The 22,432-nt window shown below is 47.0% G+C and overlaps 1 protein-coding gene across 1 annotated transcript in view; it reads left to right on the forward strand.

Moving 5' to 3' along the window:
- Positions 1-22,432, forward strand: part of LOC144687508 (dynein axonemal heavy chain 3-like) — a 706,779-nt gene that overhangs the window by 313,551 nt on the left and 370,796 nt on the right. Inside the window, exons 24-30 of the mRNA XM_078553740.1 lie at positions 386-624; positions 1,953-2,102; positions 16,275-16,494; positions 17,551-17,664; positions 17,792-17,941; positions 18,425-18,607; positions 18,717-18,855. Of these exons, the coding sequence (XP_078409866.1) occupies positions 386-624; positions 1,953-2,102; positions 16,275-16,494; positions 17,551-17,664; positions 17,792-17,941; positions 18,425-18,607; positions 18,717-18,855 (1,195 nt within the window). The remainder of the gene's footprint in view (positions 1-385; positions 625-1,952; positions 2,103-16,274; positions 16,495-17,550; positions 17,665-17,791; positions 17,942-18,424; positions 18,608-18,716; positions 18,856-22,432) is intronic.

Consider the following 22,432-nt stretch of genomic DNA (forward strand, 5'->3'; position numbering starts at 1 on the left):
CCACAGCCCAAGAGTGCTGAGCCACAGCTCTTTGCTGTTCTAATCCATGCTTAGGTTCTTTGGGGATGTAGCATTGACTCTGCTGAACTGATAACCCAGCCTCCTGAATGCTTCTCACCGCTGCTTTGTATGGAATCAGGGTTACTCACCTAAGAATTTAACTATGCAGCCACCTCCCCAAGGCTAGATTTCTACCTGGGACAGTGGAAGGGAGAGTGAAGTTGGCAAGTCCAACTGAGGTCGTGCTAAATTACTGGCAGTCGGACTAAACATACCAATTGCCATCTTGCCAAACACTCAGGCCCAAATCAGGCAAGTTCCAGGTTCTGTCCTTCCTCAGTTTCTGATAATTAATGTGAAGCTAATGTTGCACTTGTCCCTGCAGCTTAATGACATCATTGTTAGCACCACAGAAACAGCAATGCAGACGTACTTTCTGGAGAAGCTGCTGCTACAAGATAAGCCATTGCTGTTTGTAGGACCCACAGGCACTGGAAAGACAGTTATTACAAACAGCTTCCTGCGACACCTACCAACAGAAAGATACACCATCTGTCAGATTCATTTCTCAGCACAGACTTCAGCCAATCAAACCCAGGACATCATCCTGACACGACTTGAAAAGTACGCAGAGCCTCATTAAATGATCAGCTTTGATTAGGAATTAGATATCATTCGACAGAGTTTTGAAATCTAAACTGGGGTAATGATATCTGTGGAGGACACTTTTGTCAGGGGCTGCTTTGGAGCAAGAGAAAGAGGTTATTTTGTGTGAACTTTGCTGTATTTTAATTTCTTCAATTCAAAAGCAAGATTACAATTGGGTGAGGAGGCTAATTCACAAATGACATACAGGCCCACTTAAGAAAGCAGCCTTTGGGCTTTGAAAAAGCTGACAACTCTCAAACAGTCCTGAATATAGCTTAAGGTTTAGAGTGGGACATGGGCTTGTTATAAACTAAGCTGTAGTCATGACCTCCATGTGCAGAACAGAAAGACACAAGAGGCAGCATGGAGAGAAGACTCAATAGTTCATGGAGAGTACGATTGCTAACTCTGATTGGACAGATTCCTGAAAGTTTCATCATATGACCCCCTGCCTCCAATTGCCCTGCCCCCCCCACACCCACTCTCCCACTATTGGTTGCCTCATCGTGTCCATCCTTATATGCTGCCTTCCCTGGCCAATCAGCAAACCAACAGATCCAATTGAATAATTCCTGACTCTCAGTCAACCTGCTTTTCTTTCCCAACTTCAATATTTTTAGAATTAATAAACAGAAGTTTTCAAAAAAACTGAAGGAACAGCATTTGTTTTGAATGCTGCAATAAAGTATCTCCTGAGGTTACTTCCAGCAGTGTCCTGGAGATTAATCTTCAAATCCTAGAGGACCCAAGTCAACACTGAAGGATTGACAACCCTGCAAAAGAGGAATGTAGTTGCTGAGTAATTTTTTATGGGGGCATATTACCATGCAGTAACATTTTATATCCAAGTCCTGATTTGGTGCATTTAATGGCTGCAAGTGCTGCAGCTATCATCTGGGACAACAGGGCTATTCCAGCACAATGACTCTGGAGCTGATGAAAGTGGGAAGGGAAAACAAGAGAGTAAAAGTAAGTACCAGAGAGAATGAGTGCGGGAGAGTGAGAGAGATCGAAAGAAACAGTGTGAGAGCACAGGCGAGAGTAAGAATGCGAGAGCAGGTATGGGAGAGAGAAAGGGAGTGTGAGAGTGAGAGAGAAAGAGAGAGTGACAGAAACAGTGAGTGAGAGAGGGAGTGAAATAGAGCGAGAGAGAGAAAGAGAGAGTTTCATCTCAGATGTCCTGATTGTGATCTTTCCATGTACAGAGATACTCATTGTGAATGTAGCCAGTTTGTAGTTTTATGGGATGATAAATTGTCCAAATATAGAAAATAATTGAGCATCTGTATCATTCCAATAAACAGGCGGAAAAAAGCTGTCTATGGGACCCAGCAGGAGAAAAGGGCTTGTGTTTTTGTTGATGACCTCAACATGCCAGCAAAGGAGAAGTATGGAGCCCAGCCTCCTGTTGAACTGCTCCGTCAATGGATAGACCACGGCTACTGGTTTGACAGGTGAGGTACTTGTTATGCCATACCCCGAGAGAAAGAGCTCACTCGAGTTCACTATAGTTCAAAATAGGTGCTTTGACTCTAAATCTCAGTTTACTTGTCTTAAGTAACTAAAGATCCTGAAGTAAATTTTATTTAAGGTCTTGTAGTTTGTATGGGTGAAAAAACAAGGGGCAGCGGGTGGGGGATTGTGGCATAGTGGCAATGTCACTGTAATCTAGAGGCCCAGGTTAATGTTCTGGGGACATGGGTTCAAGTCCCACCACGGTAGCTGGTGGAATTTAAATTCAGTTAATAGAAAATCTGGAATTAAATGCTACTCTCAGTAATGGTGACCATGAAACAGTTGTCAATTGCCGTAAAAATCCATCCTTTAGGGAAGGAAATCTACTATCCTTACTTGGTCTAACCTAGATATGACCCAGACCCACCATAATGTGGTTGACTCTTAATTGCCCTCTGAAATGACCTTGCAAGCCACTCAGTTCAAAGGTTATTAGGGATGGGCAACACATGCTGACCTTACCAGTGCCTCCTACATCTGATGAAGAAATAAAGAGAGAAAAAAGAAGTCTCATTTTTAATGATTAATGATATTTATCTAGGATAGAAAGTGAAGGAGGCCATTCAGCCCCTCAGGTTTGCACTGCCATTGAATTAGATCATGGCTGATTTACACTTCAGCTCCAATTATCTAATGTTGTTCCACATCCCTTAATACCCTCATCTGTTAAATAGCTATTAATTTCAGTCTTGAGCTTTTTAATTGACCTGCAGTCTCAACAGCTTTTTTGGGGGGAGTAAGTTCCAGATTTCTGCTGCTCTTTGAGTGAAGAACTGCTTCCTAACATGACCCCTGAGTGACCTAGCTCTAATTTTAAGGTTCTACAGCAACAACTTGAGAATTCCTGGCACATTGAGATGAGACCCCTATAAACTGGCTGGATTGGTTGTACCAGAACAGAACTGGCACCAATGTCCTAGTGGGGTGATTTGCTGGTATTATTGGGGAGGGTTTAAACTAACTTAACAGGGTCATATCACAGTGCTGGACAGTGAGGATGTCCTAGAGTGGTTAAGGACAGAATCTATTTGGCTGGAGCTAAGAAGTAATAGAAGGTATAATTGCACCATTGATGTATTCTATAGGCCACCAGCTAATAAGAAAGATATAGAGAAATAAATTTGCATGGAAATTACAGAGAGGTTCAGAGAGTAGTTATAATGGGGCACCTTATTTATCCTCATATGAACTAGGATAGATGTTTAAAGGGCAAAGGAGGGCGGGGGGGGAAGAGTTCCTAAAGTTTAAAAAAAAGATGTTTCTACTTCAGTATGTTTCTGGTCCAGAGAGGGAGGAGGCATTTCTGCATCTGGCTGTGGGGAATGTGCTCGGTCAAATATCAAATTAACAATCAAGAATCATTTTGGGGAACATTTAGGAAACAGTGATCATAGTATCATAAGGTTTAGGTTAGCTACGGAAAAAGTCAAAGAGCAACCCAGAGTAAAAATAATGAATTGAGGGAGGGGCAATTTCAATGGAGTGAGAATGAATCTGGCCCTGAAATTGAAATTAAAGATTGGCAGGATAAACTGTGATGGAATAATGCCTTTAAAGAGGAGATAGTTTGATACAATCCCACAAGAGGAAAGGTAGGACAAACAAAGCCAGAGCTTCCTGGATGATAACAGAGAGTAAGATAGATGAAGCAGAAAAAGGGTGTACATGACTTATCAAGTTGATAATTCAGATGAAAACCAGGCTGAATATAGAAAGTTCAGAGGAAAAGTAGAAAAAGGAAATAAGAGAAGAAAAGAGAGGGTACGAGAATAGACTGGCAGCTAACATAAAAGGAAATCCAGAAGTCTTCTATAGACATATAATTTGTAAAAGGGTGATAAAAGGAGGAGTGGAGAGGATTTGGAACCAAATAAGAGATCTATGCTGGGAGGCAGGGAGCATAGCTGAAGCGTTAAATGAATACTTTGCATCTGTCTTTACCAAGGAAGAAAATGCTGCCAAAGTCATAGTGAAAGACGAGGTAGCTGAGGCACTGGATGTTCTAACAGTTGATAAAGAGAAGGCATTAGAAAAGTTACAAATTAGGGGCAGGGGTAAGCCACTCAGCCTCTCGAGCTTGCTCCGCCATTCAGTAAGACCATGGTTGATCTGAGTGCAACTTCAACTCCACATTCCCACCAACCCCCATATCAAGAGTCTATCTGGCTCTGTCTTAAAAATATTCAAAGACTCTGCTTCCACTGCCTTTTGAGGAAGAGAGTTCCAAAGACTCACTGAGAGAAAACATTTCTCCTCATCTATGTCCTAAATGGGTTCCCTTTATTTTTAAACAGTGACCCCTAGTTCTAGATTCTCCCACAAGAGGAAACATCCTCTCCACATCCACCCTGTCAAGGCCCCTCAGGGTCTTGTATGTCTCAAACAAGTCGTCTCTTACTCTTCTAAATTCCAGTGGATGCAATCCTAGCCTATCCAACCTTTCCTTATAAGACAACCCACCCAATCCAGGTATTAGTCTGGTAAACCTTCTCTGAACTGCTTCCAATGCATTTACATCCTTCCTTAAATAAGGAGACCAATACTGTCCACAGTGCTCCAAATGTGGTCTCACTGGTGCCCTGTACAACTGAAGCATAACCTCCCTACTGATATTTAATTTCCCTCGCAATAAATGAAAACATTCTATTAGCTTTCCTAATTACCTGCTGTACCTGCATACTAACCTTTTTCGGTTCATGCACTAGGACACCCAGATCCCTCTGCATCTCAGAGCTCTGCGTTTAGATAGTATGTTGCTTTTTATTCTTCCTGCCAAAATGGACAATTTCACATTTTTGACTGTACTGTCACCAGGAGAGGATACTGAGGGATTTGAGGGTGGACTGTGCGGAGGCACTGACCATAATCCTCCAACCCTACTTAGATACAGGGGGTGCCAGAGGACTGAAGAGTTGTAAATGTTACACCCTTGTTCAAAAAAAGGTGTAACAATGAACCCAGCAACTACAGGCCAGCCAGTTTAGCCTCAGTGGTGGAAAAGCTTTTAGAAATCATAATCCAGGACAAAATTAAGTCACTTGGACAAATGTGTATTAACTAAGGAAAGTCAGCAGAGAGTGTAAATCAGGCCCAACTAATTTAATTGAGTTTTTTGATGAAGGGCAATGAGGGCAATGCTGTTGATGTGGTGAAAAGGCATTTGATAAAGTGCCACACAACTGGCTTGTCAGCAAAGTTTTGAAACCCGCAGAATAAAATAGACAGTGGATGCAAAACTGGCTGAGTGACAGGAAACAGGAGTAGAGAATGCTTGTTTTTTGGACTGGAGGAACATTTATATTGGAGTCTCCCAGGGTCTGTATTAGGAAGACTGCTTCTCTTGATCTATATTAATGATAGATGATTAATGATAACGTGGATGTGCAGAGAACAACTTCAAAATTTGCAGATGACATAAAAATTTCAGAGACTTGTGAACTGTGAGGGGGAATAGTGAGGGATTTCAAGAGGACATGGACAGGCTGGTGGGATGAGTGGATGAGTGGCAGATGAAATTTAATGCAGAGAAGTATGAAATGATTCAATTTGGTAGGAAGAACAAGGAGGGGTAATATAAAATAAAGGGTGCAATTCTAAAGGGGGAAGGGGGTGCAGGAGCAGAGGGACCTGGGGGATACATCTACATAAGTCATTGAAAATGGCAGGGCAGGTTAAGAAAGTAATAAAGCATATATAACGCTGAGCTTTATAAATAGAGGCATAGCGTATAAAAGCAAGGACGTTATGATAAACCTGTATAAAACACTGATTCAGCCTCAACTGGAGTATTGTGTTTAGTTCTGAGCATCGCATATTAGGAAGTATTGAAGGGATTGGAGAGAGACTGCAGAAAAGATTCACGAGAATGGTTCCAGGGAAGAGGAACTCCAGTTATGAAGATAGATTGGAGAAGCTGGGACTTTTTTCCTTGAAGAAAAGGAGCCTGAAAGGAGATTTGGTTGTCTTTGAAAAATTATTCAAAATCACGAGGGGCCTGGACTGTTCCCATTTGTGAAAGGATCAAGAACCAGAGGGCACATACTTAAGGTAATTGGCAAAAGAAGCAATGGAGACATGAGCCAAAACCATTTCAAGCAGCGAGTGGTTCAGATCTGGAATGCACTGTCTGAGAGTGTGGTGGAGACAGGGTCAATCGAGTGGTTAGGATCTGGAATGCACTGTCTGAGAGTGTGGTGGAGACAAGGTCAATCGAGTGGTTAGGATCTGGAATGCGCTGCCTGAGAGTGTGGGGGAGGCAGTGTCAATCGAGTGTTAAGGGTCTGGAATGCACTGCCTGAGAGTGGTGGAGACAGGGTCAATCGAGTGGTTAGGATCTGGAATGCACTGTCTGAGAGTGTGGTGGAGACAGGGTCAATCGAGTGGTTAGGATCCGGAATGTACTGCCTGAGAGTGTGGTGGAGACAGGGTCAATCGAGTGGTTAGGATCTGGAATGCACTGTCTGAGAGTGTGGGGGAGACAGGGTCAATTGAGTGGTTAGGATCTGGAATGCACTGTCTGAGAGTGTGGTGGAGGCAGTGTCAATCGAGTGTTAAGGGTCTGGAATGCACTGCCTGAGAGTGTGGTGGAGATAGAGTCAATCGAGTGGTTAGGATCTGGAATGCACTGTCTGAGAGTGTGGGGGAGACAGGGTCAATCGAGTGGTTAGGATCTGGAATGCACTGTCTGAGAGTGTGGGGGAGACAGGGTCAATCGAGTGGTTAGAATCTGGAATGCACTGTCTGAGAGTGTGGGGGAGACAGGGTCAATCGAGTGGTTAGAATCTGGAATGCACTGTCTGAGAGTGTGGTGGAGATAGAGTCAATCGAGTGGTTAGGATCTGGAATGCACTGTCTGAGAGTGTGGGGGAGACAGGGTCAATCGAGTGGTTAGGATCTGGAATGCACTGCCTGAGAGTGTGGTGGAGATAGAGTCAATCGAGTGGTTAGGATCTGGAATGCACTGTCTGAGAGTGTGGGGGAGACAGGGTCAATCGAGTGGTTAGGATCTGGAATGCACTGTCTGAGAGTGTGGGGGAGACAGGGTCAATCGAGTGGTTAGAATCTGGAATGCACTGTCTGAGAGTGTGGGGGAGACAGGGTCAATCGAGTGGTTAGAATCTGGAATGCACTGTCTGAGAGTGTGGGGGAGGCAGGGTCAATCGAAGCTTTTGAGAGGGAATTGGATCATTATCTGGAAAAAAAAATTGTCAGGCAGGGGAATGGGACGAGGTGAGTTCTCTTGGAGAGGGCCAGCACAGACACGATGGGTCAAATGGTCTCCTGTGCTAAAATCATTCTGTGATTCTGAGATTCAGCATGTCAGGGGGAAGTGAGGTGTTCATTGATCACATTCTGATCACAAGTAAACATATTCTGATCTTCTACCTGACTACCATCACTCTTGGATAGATCAGCTAGTTCTATGCCTATTCACAGCAAGTGAAGGCCATTCAGCCCCTCAAATATATTCTGTCATTTAATTAGGAGATGGCTGAACTGTATCTTATCTCCATTTACCTATTTATTTGGGATCTGTATCCCTGTGCGTGTAATGGTCAGTAATTTGAATGTTGCCTTGTACCAAAGATGTTAATTAGTTGCATTTGTTTGTTATTTGTCTATGGGATGTGGGTTTTACATTTACCATTTAATTTGTTTATGTCATGCATGGCCAATTGGTTTAAGTGAGTGGGCCTTTTAAATTATTTTGTGCAGGCGTACAGAGACTGTGACTTATAGGGACTGACTTGCACAGGGGCTTCTAGGTTACTGCATAGCCATACAGCTAAGAGGGATCATTGATCACTGGCTAGGCCAACACTTGTATTCCACCTCTAATTGCCCTTGAGAAGGTGGTGGTGAGCTGCCTTCTTGAACCACTGCAGTCCCTGTGGTGTAGGTACACCCACAATGCTGTTAGGGAGGGAGTTCCAGAATTTTGACCCAGTGAAGGAACAGTGATATATTTTGGCTTAGAGGAGAACTTCCAGGTTGTGGTGTTCCCATATGTCTGCTGCCCTTGTCCTTCTCGACGTTAGTGTTCATGGGTTTGGAAGGTGCTGTCTGAGGAGGCCAGGTGAGTTCCTGCAGTGCATCTTGTAGATAGTACACACTGTTGCTACTGTGCATCGATGGTGGAGAGCGTGAATGTTTGTGGTGTCAAGCTTCTTGAATATTGTTGGAGCTGCACTCATCCAGGCAACTAGAGAGTATCCCATCACACTCCTGACTTGTGCCTTGTAGATAGCGGGCAAGGTTTGAGGGGTCAGGAGGTGAGTTACTCACTGCAGCATTCCTAGTCTGACCTGCTCTTGTAGCCACAGTATTTATATGGTTGGTCCAGTCCAGTTCAGTTTCTGGTCAATGGCAACCCCCACAGGATGTTGATAGTGGGGGATTCAGTGATGGTAATGTCATTGAATGTCAAGGGGGCAATGGTTAGATTCAGCCCGAACCTGGATATTGTCCAGGTCTTGCTGCATTTGCACATGGACTGCTTCAGTATTTGAGGAGTTGCAAATGATGCTGAACTTTGTCCAATCATTAGCAAACATCCCCACTCCTGAGCTTATGATGGAAGGAAGGTCATTGGTGAAGCAGCTGAAGATGGTTGTGTTACGATCGGTCCCCGGGTGAAGTTCCCCCAGTGTTATGCTCCTGAGTGAGGGGGGATGAGCTCGCTCCCCTTCTTTATTCAACCCCCTCGGTTGGTCGCAACAAGATTAATTTGAAAAGGGTATCTTCCCACGTGGATATCTTCACAGAATCACAGAATTGTTTCAATGCAGAAGGTGGCCATTCGGCCCATCATGTCTGCACCAGCTCTCCCAATGAACATTACGACCTTTTCCCAGTCTAAATGTATTTGTGTTTTAGAAGGAGCCAATTTAACCGGGCAATCTTGAGTCAAAGAAAGAGTAAGTTTATTAATTATGAAAATGCCAGGGTAAAAAAACAAAAATGCAACACACATACACACAGAATAGAAATGAGAAGTGAGTCCAGAAATAAAAGTTAAGAAAATATACGAATCAGTCTTTGGCTGGCCTGTGAGCAATAGCTGATGAAACGTTGCAGCTGGGTGATTCCAGTAGAGCAGACTTTGGCAGTTGAGCAGTTGGTTTGGAAATTATTGGTTCTGCAGGTTAGCTGAAAGGATTGTCCTGTTTCCTTTTCAACTGTGGCTTTGCTGACTTGTGACTGGCCTCTAGCAATCAGAGAAAGAGGACTTTTTTACCTGCCAACGCATGGATGCCTAGTTGATGTTTTCAGCTGTGACCTTTACAGCACACCCTCACACACCAAGCCTGGAACACTAAAACTAGCACCCAGAGACCAGGGTTGCAGTTGGCTTTTTAACCCCTTTTCTTGTGTATTCCTGGAAGGGAAAAGACAAACATGTCTTTCACCCAGATCTACTTTCTTTTCAGCTGACATCATGTCTGCAGTCCGGGATATAACTCAACAGGAGATGGTTCCTGCTGAGATGGTAATCAGACTTCATTATCTTCGTAACCACAGGAGATTAAAGTTCAGTTTTTGCATTGCAACTTTTCCTCTGAAGCGTTGCTATCTGAAGTAGGCCTTGACACCTTTTTAGGTGTGACATTCCATGTTCTCTCTGGACTAGCTAGTCAAGTGTAACCCACATAGGAATTTTCCAGCAAGTGGTTACTTTACAGTGTCAGCCAGCTTTAAGTAATTCGTGGCTATGATCTATGGTCATGACAGTTGGGACTAGGACACTACCCTGAGGAACTCCAGCAGAGAGGTCCTGGGGCTGTGATAATTGGACACCAATGACCACAACCGTCTTCAGCATGGATTTATGAAAGGGAAATCATGCTTGACAAATCTACTGGAATTTTTCGAGAATGTAACTAGTAGAGTTGATGAGGGGAAGCCAGTGGGTGTGGTTTATTTGGACTTTCAGAAGGCTTTTCACAAAGTCCCGCATAAGAGATTGGCATGTAAAATTAAAGTGCATGGGACTGGGGGTAGTGTATTGAGATGGATAGAAAACTGGTTGACAGACAGGAAACAAAGAGTAGGAATAAATGGGTCTTTTTCCGAATGGCAGGCAGTGACTCGTGGGGTACCGCAGGGATCGGTGCTGGGACCCCAGCTATTCACAATATATATTAATGATTTAGATGAGGGAACTAAATGTGATATCTCTAAATTTGCAGATGACACAAAGCTGGGTGGGAGGGTGAGCTGTGAGGAGGGTGCAGGGATGCTTCAGTGTGATTTGGACAAGCTGAGTGAGTGGGCAAATGCATAGCAGATGCAGTATAATGTGGATAAATGTGAGGTTATCCATTTTGGTAGCAAAAACAGGAAGGCAGATTATTATCTGAATGGCTATAAATTGAGAGAGGGGAATGTGCCACGAGACCTGGGTGTCCTCATACACCAGTTGCTGAAGGTAAGCATGCAGGTGCAGCAGGTGGTAAAGAAGGCAAGTGGTTGGCCTTCATAGTGAGAGGATTCGAGAACAGGAGCAGGGATGTCTTGCTGCAATTGTACAGGGCCTTGGTGAGACCACACCTGGAATATCTTGTACAGTTTTGGTCTCCTTATCTGAGGAAAGATGTTCTTGCTATAGAGGGAGTGCAGCGAAGGTTTACCCAATTGATTCCTGGGATGGCGGGACTGACATATGAGGAGAGATTGAGTCAGTTAGGATTATATTCACTGGAGTTCATAAGAATGAGGGGGGATCTCATAGAAACCTATAAAATTCTAATAGGACTAGACAGGGTAGATGCAGGAAGGATGTTCCCAATGGTGGGGGAGTCCAGAACCAGGGGTCACAGTCTGAGGATACAGGGTAGACCATTTAGGACTGAGATGAGGAGAAATTTCTTCACCCAGAGAGTGGTGAGCCTGTGGAATTCACTACCACAGAAAGTAGTTGAGACCAAAACATTGTAAGTTTTCAAGAAGGAGTTATATATAGCTCTTGGGGCGAAAGGGATCAAAGGATATGGGGAGAAAGCGGGAGCAGGCTATTGAGTTGATGTTTAATTTTGATCCGTTGGTTGAGGGATTGCTTATTGCTCCCTATCACTTGCTGCTTTCACTGTTAGGCACGCAAGTAGCCTGGTGTTTTAGCTTCTTCAGATTTACACCTCATTTTTAGGTATGCCTGGTGCTGCTCCTGGCATGCCCTCCTGTACTCTTCATTGAGCCAGGGTTGATCCCCTGGCTTAATGGTAATGGTAGAGTTGTCATGAAGCTATTAATGTATATAATATTTTGAAAAATATTTTTCTTTTAAAATAGAGGTTCAGTCTGTGGGTGTGTCTTAATTAGATTAAAGCCAGCTAGTCTGGATGTTTTGATATGTATTAGTTTTGATATGGAAGAGAGATGGCGTGCATTTGCAGTAACATTGTGCAGCACTCGACAGGGTTGCCTGTTGGACTTCAGGCCTGAGGTCTGGTGTTGGGGGCAGGGGCTGCCCTGCCATTGAATATAGCGCACAAGCATTCGGGGTGGGGGGGTAGGGTGGGTGAGGGAAGCGGCCACACATTAGGGACACCCTGTATAAAGTGACCTTTCCTCTGCAGCTGAGACAGGTCAGGTGCAGCCACATTGATATGATTGGAGTCGGGCTTCTAGCTTATCTGCCCAATCAAGCAACGCAGAGGCATCAAAGTGTCACCAAGTGCCCCAGAGCTTTTCACCCCCCCCCCCACACAGACTGCAATGCCATGAGTGTTTTAGTGGACTGCAGAACAGTTGGACGACTACACATGTTGTACAATCTCCTCGCTAAAGCTGGCCACGGTGCAGTCACTGGCGGAGTCGCTCACAGCCCCTTGCAATCTCAGCAACCTGGTTTGGACCAGTCTAACCCATGGTTCAAGCTAACAGTGCAGCCTTGCAGTGTGGGTTAGGAGAATGCCTGCGCCTGAGCTGAGAGCACAGCAGGCAGTCCAGTGGGCAAAGCTGCTGCCAATCAGTCAGGTGGATTGGGGCAGAGGTGGGTGGGGTCTCAGGCAGCCGTGCAGCGCACTAAACTCTGGCCATCCAAGTGGTGGCCAGCACATTCTGGGAACCATTAAGGGGCCTTCAGACGCACCTCTCTCTTTCATCCTGAAGGAGGAGTACATCAGGATCATGGAGGTTGGTGAATTAGTTGTATGCCTTATGGCATACAGAGAGCGAAGACGTTGGAGGAGAGAGTGACTGGGGCTCCTGGCTGCACAGAGGGAGGAGCAGCAACCTCTGGAAGAAGGGGCGGCTGGGTCTCCCGCACATGTCACTGAAGAGCCACAGCGAGGCGTCGCTGGCTGGCACCTAGTGACACCCAGGGTCTATAGACACCACCTTTCATTCCTGCAGATGACCAGGAACCAGTGTCACGGAAGACTGCGCATGTTCAGGGAACTGGTCGGTCACATCTGCCACCTGCTGCAGGATTTGGCGCCACGGGGACATGGAGGGCATCCACTGCCAGTGGCCGTGAAAGTGACCACGGCGCTCAATTTCTATGCCAGTGGCTCCTTTCAGGGCTGCACAGGTGACCTCTGTGGGATCTCACAAGCCTCCACCCTCAAATACATCCATGAAGTCATGGATGCCATTGTTGTGAGGGCACACAACTTCGTGCATTTCGCCCAGGACCGGGACAGCCAGGATGCAAGAGCCATTGGATTTGCCCAGATCTCGGGATTCCCACAGGTGCAGGGAGCGATCGACTGCACTCACATGATGCTCAGATCTCCATCGAAACTCTTGGTGAACTATATCATCCACAAGGGTTTCCATTCACTGAATGTGCAGCTGGTGTGAGACCATCAGAAACACATCCTGCAGGTGTGCGCATGGTTTCCAGGGAGTATGCACGATGCCTACATCCTGAGTCGCTCGCAGATCCCTGGAGTCTTCCAGGGTCCACAGAGGCTGCAGGGTTGGCTCCTCGGGTACAAGGGCTACCCACAGAGGTACACCCGTGTGGCGGCCTCAGACTGCAGCAGAGCGACACTATAATGAGGCTCATGCTGCAACTCGCAACTTGGTGGAGCAAATCATCGGGATGCTGAAGATGAGGTTCCGGTGCCTGGACCAATCTGGTGGAGCCTGCAATACAGTCCACAGAGGGTGTCATGCATCGTTGTCGTCTGCTGCACCCTTTACAACCTGGCACTGCAACGGGCTGAGGAGGAGATGGAGGAGCTGGAGGTCTCCTCTGATGAATGCCAATGGGGGTGAGGGTGAGGAGGTCCTCGGAGGCGACAGTGATAGGGATGAGGCCCTCACACTGGTCAGATGAGCCAGGTTCGCTCGGGAGGCCCTCATAGTTGCTGGATTGATGGAGGATGATGATGACAACATGCAGTGAGGAGACACCATAGATCCTCACATTGCATCTGTGAATATTTGACTCCAGTCTGGCTTATGGCAGCGCGAATACCCTCTGTGAGAATGCTCCTGTCATGGAGACACAGTGGAGGCCTGAATAGTTGATTGATCGCAGGAGGATGCTGACAACATGCAGTGAGGACACTCCATAAATCTTCACAGAGCCTCTGAGAATGTCTGACTCCTGTCTGGCTGAGGGCAGCTCAGTTGTGCTCCGTGATCAGGGTCATATCATAGAAACACAGCCATGAAACTATAGAAACATCTGATCCTTTGTCCGCCTTCAGCACCTGAGCCCTTCAGGAGCACAGCATCACTGGTCACAGATGCTGAAGAGATGGGGGCCAGCCCCACCTTAAAGGTGCTGAGAGCACACAGAGAGAATGATGGAACTCTGTGACGCCTGCCCACTACATTCTGGCAGCAATGACCAGCACCATCGAGGTACAGGCATCAGTAATGTTTTCAGGGAGTGTGAGGCTGGACCATCACTTTGGTCTGAAGGCTGCACAGAGCACAGGGAAGAGGCCCTGGACTGAGACACCTGCCTTTATCTTGTGCAGAAAGGTTTCACAACTGAGTGACACAAACACTGCTCATCAGAACAAGGAGCCATAGGCAGGGAGCATTCTTGGGTGTTTATTGACAATAGTGAACAGTATGTACAAGTGATCAACACCCGTGCCCAGGCTGTGCAACTCCATCTTCTTAACTTTCCTAACCCTGTCTTGGTGCTCCCCGGCTATTCACAGTGGAGGTGGGGGCAGCCTGCTGACTGTGACACCCTGTCTGTGATGACCTTGGCAGGCGATTTCTGAAGGTCCCACATGGGAGACTTATAAAGAAAGGAAATGCACATGGGATACAGGGTAATTTGATAAGGTGGATTCAAAATTTGCTTAGTTGTAGGAGACAGAGGGTGATGACAGAAGGATGCTTTAGGGATCAGTGCTGAGTCCCCTATTATTCGTCTCTTATATAAACGACATAGATGACTATGTGGGGAGTAGGATTAGTAAGTTTGCGGATGACACAAAGATTGGCCAGGTGGTTAACAGTGAGGATGAGTGTCTTGGGCTACAGGATGATATAGATGGGATGGTCAAATGGGCAGATAAGTGGCAGATGGAATTTAACCCTGAAAAGTGTGAGGTGATACACTTTGGAAGGAGTAATTTGACAAGGAAGTATTTAATGAACGGCATGGCACTAGGAAGTTCTGAGGAACAAAGGGAGCTTGGCGTGTGTGTCCATAGATCTCTGAAGGTAGAGGGGTATGTTAGTGGGGTGGTGAAAAAGGCATATGGGACACTTGCCTTTATCAATCGAGGCATAGATTACAAAAGTAGGGAGGTCATGTTGGAGTTGTATAGAACCTTGGTGAGGCCACAGCTGGAGTACTGTGTGCAGTTCTGGTCGCCACATTACAGGAAGGATGTGATCGCACTGGAGGGGGGGAGAGGAGATTCACCAGGATGTTGCCTGGGATGAAACATTTAAGTTATGAAAGAGGTTGGATAGACTTGGGTTGTTTTCATTGGAGCAGAGAAGACTGAGGGGCGACCTGATCGAGACGTACAAGATTATGAGGGGCATGGACGGAGTGGATAGGGAGCAGCTGTTCCCCTTAGTTGAAGGGTCAGTCACAAGGGGGCATAAGTTCAAGGTGAGGGGCAGGAAGTTTAGGGGGGATGTGAGGAAAAACTTTTTTACCCAGAGGGTGGTGACGGTCTAGAATGCACTGCCTGGGAGGGTGGTGGAGGCAGGTTGCCTCACATCCTTTAAAAAGTACCTGGATGAGCATTTGGCATGTCATAACATTCAAAGTTATGGGCCAAGTGCTGGTAAATGGGATTAGGTAGGTAGGTCAGGTGTTTCTCACGTGTCGGTGCAGACTCGATGGGCCGAAGGGCCTCTTCTGCACTGTGATTCTGTGACTTTGAGGGCTCCAGCCAGCTTTCGAGGTCCTGCTGTGTGGCAGTGGTACCCTCCTTGGCCTGTGGAGCTGGAGCTGCTGAGGTCACAGGAAGAGGGGAGTCAAGTGGGCTGGACACTCCCAGGGGTGTGCACCTGCTGATCCTCCTCCCTATGGGTGCCTGAGAGCCCCTGGGTGACTCCGTGAGGAGCAGGTACAGTTGGAGTAAGTTTGAGGTGCCCGGCACCCTCTCTGGTACACACTGTTGGATGCCAACTATGGCATCAGCGATGGAGTTGAGCCCGTGCAGCAGTGCAGGAGCGAAGTCCTGGACCAAGGTCTCCATTTCGGATACCATCCTACCAGTGTTGACCTCGGTGCATTGCAATGCCGGCACTATCACCTCAGAGTGCAGGAGGACAGACTCCTCCATCGTGCCTTGCAATCTGAGGAGTGCAGTGGACATCCCTTCCTGATGTTCCCGAGCTTGCCTTGGCAGCTCCAGCAACTGTGACATGACCGAGTCCAGGGGCTCGTCATCAGACTCTGACTCAGCAACATCCTGACCTTCAGCGGTCCTCCAAGTGCCAGACACTAAGGAAGAGTGAAGAGACAGGCCCTGTGTCTACCTCAGCTGGAATGGGGATTGAACCCCATGCTGTTGGCATTAATTCAATTCACACACTAGCCGTCTAGCCAACTGAACTAACTCTATGCAATGTGTGTTTATAGGGGGTATGTACATGGGGCTAGTGATTGAGAAAACTAATTGTGTGGTACTAATTGTGGATCCCGAGTTAAACACTATGTTGTGTGATTACAGGAAGGACACCAGCATTCTGCCAGTGCGTGGCATGTCCATAGTGGCAGCAATGGCTCCACCTGGTGGTGGGCGACAAGCTGTCACTCCGCGCTGCCTCCGACATTTCAATATTATCGCCATTGATGCTTTCAGTGAAGAAACTATGAAGACTATCTTCCAGCCTGTGGTGGACTGGCACTTCAACCGGGGATTTGATATCTCCTTGAAAAGATATTCTAGGGTAAGAACTGGCTAGAATCTAATCACACAGGAACCTGGGCGGAATTTTCAAACCAGCAGGTTTGTCAGGTGGGGGGTGGGTGGTGAGTGTAAAATTCCTCCGATAGGACCCCCACTGGGTTCCCGCCCACCCCGACCTCTCTGCAATTTTACGCTGGGGCGGGCGAGGCCTTGGACAGGCCGTCCACCTTTGCCCCAATTGAAGCCTTTAATGGCCAATTATTGACCACAGCCTCAATTTCTAGGCTGGTGGGAGGAGTTCTGGGTACTGGAGAATCCTGAAAATAATCGGGTTCAGGCCTCCAGCGGGAAGGGGGTAAGGCACCTCCATCAGCATCCCCCCCTTCTTTAACATCAGGCCCACCCCCCTTAATGTCCAGTAACCACAGGACGTCCCCCTCTCCACCACACACGCACACCCCCCACCCCCCCACCCCCCAGCCTCTCCCCCGACACTACAACCCCCCACTGTCCACCCCCTCCAGACCTCCCCTACCCTACCCACCGTGAGACTCCAAAAACTTATTTCTTCCTGGAATCCCTGGATTTAGGATCTGGGGCTGCATGCAGTCCCAGCCCTGGCCTCTGCAGCTTCTAGTGCTGCAGAGAGGAGATAGCTGCCTGCCTATCAGATTGACCAGATTGAGATGCAAATTCCTCCTGAGTAAGGGGCGGAAGTCCTGCCTCCAGCCTGCAGCGATGTCAGGCTCCAATGAGCTGCAGGGCAGACAGCAACAGCGGAGATGTGCTCCCCGCTGACTCTTGGGGTGGCGGGATGGGAAACCCTGCCATCCTAAAAATCTTGGCCTTGAAGAAAGGGCGAAGACTGAAAAGTGGTCAAGCTGCAGCAGTAAGCTGTAAAACAGAACTTCAGCCATCAGACAATATTAACAATAAACGTGCTATACAAATGCAAGTCTATCTTTTGACAATTGCGGTTTATCCTGAGAAGCCTGCAGCTGATGTTGCTTAATTGTAATTCCCTGAAGTTGACATTATAACATTATCTTGATTGTAGATATAAATATTTCCACGGTTATTATTTGCTCCTGTACAGATCTTGGTCTGGGCTACAACGGAAGTGTACATCCAAGCAGTGGGAAATTTCCTACCCACACCGTCCAAATCACATTACATATTTAACCTGCGAGATTTCTCCAGGGTCATTCAGGTAATGTAATCTCAGAACAATTAGTACTGAAATGATCCTAATTACACCATTCAAGACATTGTGAATTATCGCATTCATCTCAGCTGTGGTCTTTTTTCTTTAATTCACCTGTCACTTTTTTTTCCAGGGTTTACTCCTGTTAAAATCAGACTGCATTCCTCAGGGGATTGAAGGAGATCATAAACTAATGAGACTCTGGATTCATGAGGTCTATCGTGTCTTCTGCGATCGGTTGGTTGACACTCACGACAGAAAGCTATTCTTCCACATTGTAAAGGTTTGTAAAAGTATTTTTATAATTATTCCCGTGTTGATAATTACTGTAACAGCCTGGGGGCCAGTCTTGACCTGTTGGCTTTTCACCTTTAGCCCTCAGTTGATTGATATCTGTTGGCTTTTATCCATGGCCTGCTCAACTGAGAGATATCGCTCCATCTGCAGTTGGCCCTGTTCCTCCTTTAGCAAATGACACTTTGATAATATTATTAATCCTATCATTTCTCTCTCACTGCCTCCCCTGCCCCTCCATAAATAATACCAGTGGGCCAGTGCCAGTCTAGGAAGTTGCTTTTGAAATATAAAGTGTTGGGCAGCACAAGCACAGAGCCACTTGGTGAAGACTGTCCATCTCTCAGCAAACTGTTGGTTATTAGATTTCAGATGTCCACAGTTGAAAGATCACAGCTCTGCTGACAGTTTTTGTGTGGAAGGGGAGGAGTCATTGATGTTGATGCTGTATTGAAGTTTGTCTCTTTTTCAGAATGTAGTGCAGACACAGTTCAAGGAAAAAATCAATAACCTTTTCAACCACATGGTAATCGGGAGAGATCTCGGTGATGACGACATGCGCACTCTCTTCTTTGGTGATTACATGTCACCAAAAACCAACGAAAACAGGAAGAAGGCATATAATGAAATAACAGATATGAATGAACTGAAGAACGTAAGTCTTGGGGGAGCAATGGCAGCAATAAACGCACTCTATAACCCAGTGCTTTACAGTGCTCGGCAGCCCTGGACATTCAACCCTTGCTTTTGTCTCCCTGGTGTAGACTATTGAACACTACCTGGATGAATTCAATCGAAGCAGCAAGACTCCCATGGACCTGGTGATGTTTAATTTCGCAATTGAGCATATCTCCCGAATCAGCAGGATTCTCAAACAGCCAAGTGGGCATGCTCTGCTGGTTGGTGAGTCTAAGTGTGACAAAAAATAAAGTTAAATTAGTTATTGCATTCTTTCATGGCACACAGGGTTAAAATGGTTACTGTGATCTGACTCTCCCAGCTGCAGAGAGATTCAACAGTAACTTTCAAAACAGAACTGAAGTAATAATAGAAAAGGAGAAACTTGCAGAGCTATGGGGAGAGAGCAGGAGGTCGGGCCTAATTGGATAGCTCTTTCAAAGAGCCAGCGGAGGTACAGGCACAGAATGGCCTCCTGTGCTGTATCATTCTGTGAACACTTCATGTGAGAATACAAACATGTAATACACAGTTAAAAGGAGAAAGAAAGAGCTCTGGAAAAACGCTTTCTTGTCGTCTGAAATTGCCAAACCACAATCTACATTTCCACCACTGATACATTTCCTGAATAAAAATATTGGTGATTCCATTCTATTTTTGCTACCTACTTATTGAACAGTATATTGGCATTATAACATGGACGGGCATAGATGACTGTTCTATAGCACAATCCATATTAGTTTATGTACAGATGGCCATGAAAATTACTGAGAGTGACCAAGACTAGCCCTCACAAGCTGACCTAGCTGTGGACAACCAGAGAGCAAGCAACAAAGTGCAGTATCAGACTCGCACTCGCAACATCCCAGAGTCACCGTCTGCCAGCCATTGTCACCTCCAAACATCTCCCCTCACCTCCCCTCCCACAGGCACAATTGATGAAGGCTGCAGTTTGCAGAAGGTGAGTGAAATTTCAGCCCAGGTATAAAAGAAAGAAATAGAGACTAGCATTTCTATAGTGTCTTTCATCAGCACAGGAACTCGCAAAGTGCTCCACAGTCACCTCTGTCATTTTGATGAGTGCTCACTGTTGACAGGTGAAGCAGACTTTAGTGTACCTGAAGTGAGTCCCACCAGTGGGACCAGAAGTCATTGGGAATCTGGCGGGGGAGTATGGCGACCAGCCGACTGTGATCACGTGGTGTCCAGTTAATGAAGGTGACCCGAGGGACCTGCCAAATCAGGGGTGGTGGAGGCCGGTTTGAAGTCTAAAAGGCTGTGAAGTGCAGCGCAGCCACTCCTGTCTTTAAATGGGGGCTGCTTTTACACTGAAAGCTCTGGGCGCTAATTCCTTACCAGCTGCATTGTAAAGTTTCCAGCAGACAAGAGGACAGACAGAGCAGTGAACAGAGAGCAGCCCCAATGGGGATGTGCTCACCTCCCCATTGAAGCATCCACAGAGGCAGAATGAAAGGTTCACTCTGTAGCTGAATTATAAACCACGTCACAGTCAAACCCCAGAGTTACCCTGGCTGCAAAGGGAGATCACTGCACCCATCCATTGGAGCTGATGGTTCAATTTTGAAACAGCTAATTGTGTAGTTTTCCCTCTGCAAGTGCGAGTGCAGCACTGCCACTGAGAATAAGAGTGTCAATGTTGCAGAGTGTGTAGCGACACTCTCACCTCGGTGGGTACATGTTCACGACTTTGCTCAGGGTCACACTCTGGTGAGCATCTCACAGTCACACAGACGCAGATGAGGGAGGCTGTGAGAGTCGAGGCCCCTGACAGTTGGAGGGCAGCCCCCTGCTGTGCCCCAGGCTGATGAAGAGCCTCTAGGAATGATGGCCATACTCAACCTGCTGCAGTTGCAGAGACAGACAAGGGGGAATCTGGCGGAGCTACCTGAGACTTTTAACAGACGTGCGCAGGTGACGGAGAAATCCTTCCACAACATGATCCCTGCCATGCCTCAGGTGGACAAGCACATCGCTTCTTCCATGGAAGGGGTGGCTAGTGCCACAGAGAGGCAGGCCCAGGAGACTTCACAGTGCATGCCTTGTGTTAGCACAAAGCTACATACCATCACTGGCACCATGAGCTCACTGCTCTGTTCAGTTAGGGCCCTTCATGACTAGCATCATACCTCTCTTCTGATTCGCTGGTTTCTGGTGGGCATCATCAGCCAGGTACAAAGAAAGATGGTTGCTCCTGCCACTGAAAATCCACCCATTAAGCTGCAGCCTTGGGACGGACAAGTGTAACACCTATGGGTTGTGCAGCACATAGCCACCATAGCTACTGCCTGGATACCGACTCACTACTGCATCATTCACTTGCAGTTGCCAACTACGCACACAATTAGCAAATAGAAGCGCTTCCTATTGGTAAAAGCTGCCAGCTGTTCTGTCGGTGCACGGTCAGTGTTTTGATGGCTATCTAGGTACAGTCCATTACACCCTGAACATGCAGCAATGTGACCACAGCAGTAAGTCCCATTGCCCTGTCTGCCTGGCTGTCTTCATCACTCCTGAATCAAAGGGAGTCTCCAACCCTCTTGAACAGTGCGTTGGTGACCTCCTTTCTGCAGCAGTGGGAGGCTGCTAGGAAGACTTGGCAAATGTCACCTGTTGAACCCTGAAAGGAGCCAGAGGCATAGATATCCAGAACTGCACTGACTTTCAGGGCCACTGGCATAAGGTACCCATGGGTGCTCCTGCAGTTGGGAACCGAGGCTGATGACTGACTCTCTTGGCAGGCACTGCAGGTACGTCACCCTGGTCCTGTACATCCTGGGATATGCCAGGCGCCTCTATCTACCTCTCCCTTGCTGCCTGGCCTCCTGTTGCTGCTCTGGGGCAGCCTGCAGTGGCTGCTGTGTAGCAGGGTGCTTGTCAGCTTTGTACCTCCCCTCCAGCACCAAAGGATGAACAATGATTGGGTGGACGATTCCCATTTTTGTCAGTCCCTCTCCCATTCCTTACAGGCAGCCTCTGAGGTTTGCTGCCATCTAGCTCCTCCAATCTGTGGTACCACTTTAAGAAATGGCCCCTTCTACACTATAATTACCCGCTGCACCTTTCAGACACTCAGGTCGGCACCATTTTACCCTGGAACCGCCCCCACCCCCCGGCCTGGGAACCCGGCCTCCCGGTCATTCTCACAGTGTCAATCTCACTCATTCTCACAGTGAGTCAGGGCAGCCACCAGCATTCACTGAGTGAGTTACTGAATGTGCAGGAAACCCATATCAGTAATATTAGATTGTGAAGGCATCATTAAAGCCCAGCGTGTTGTTTGCCAATGATCTATAAGTGGGCCATTAACTATTTCAATTGGATTTCTGCTCTAACCGGCCAATCTCCTGCATTGGCACCTTCCCACCATGCACTTTATCTGGGACAGTTTTCCCACTGTCAGGAAACAGACACAGGGTATCCATGTTTCTCCTGGTCTGCTCACCATCCTGCCCACGCTAGTTAGCTCCACTAAATTCCACCCTTAAAATTTGCGCATTGCAGGATCCCGGAACTTCAATGTGAGGTTCGTTGAGAGATAAATATTGGACTGGGTACTCGGGAGAGCCTCCCCTGCTCATTTTTCAAAACAGGGCCCGAGAATCCTTTACTTGGGAGAGCAGATGGGTTCTTGTTTCCATGTTTCACACCACCTTCACCTGAATATCACACACTCAGCACTGCACAAGCACACCGAATTCTTACAGGGCTCAACAGGGTAGATGCAGGAAGGATGGGGTTAGAACCAGGGGACACAGTCTCAGGATAAGGGCTAGGCCATTTA

This window comes from Cetorhinus maximus, chromosome 12 (genome assembly GCF_964194155.1).
Source record: "Cetorhinus maximus chromosome 12, sCetMax3.hap1.1, whole genome shotgun sequence".
NCBI classification, from domain to species: domain Eukaryota; kingdom Metazoa; phylum Chordata; class Chondrichthyes; order Lamniformes; family Cetorhinidae; genus Cetorhinus; species Cetorhinus maximus.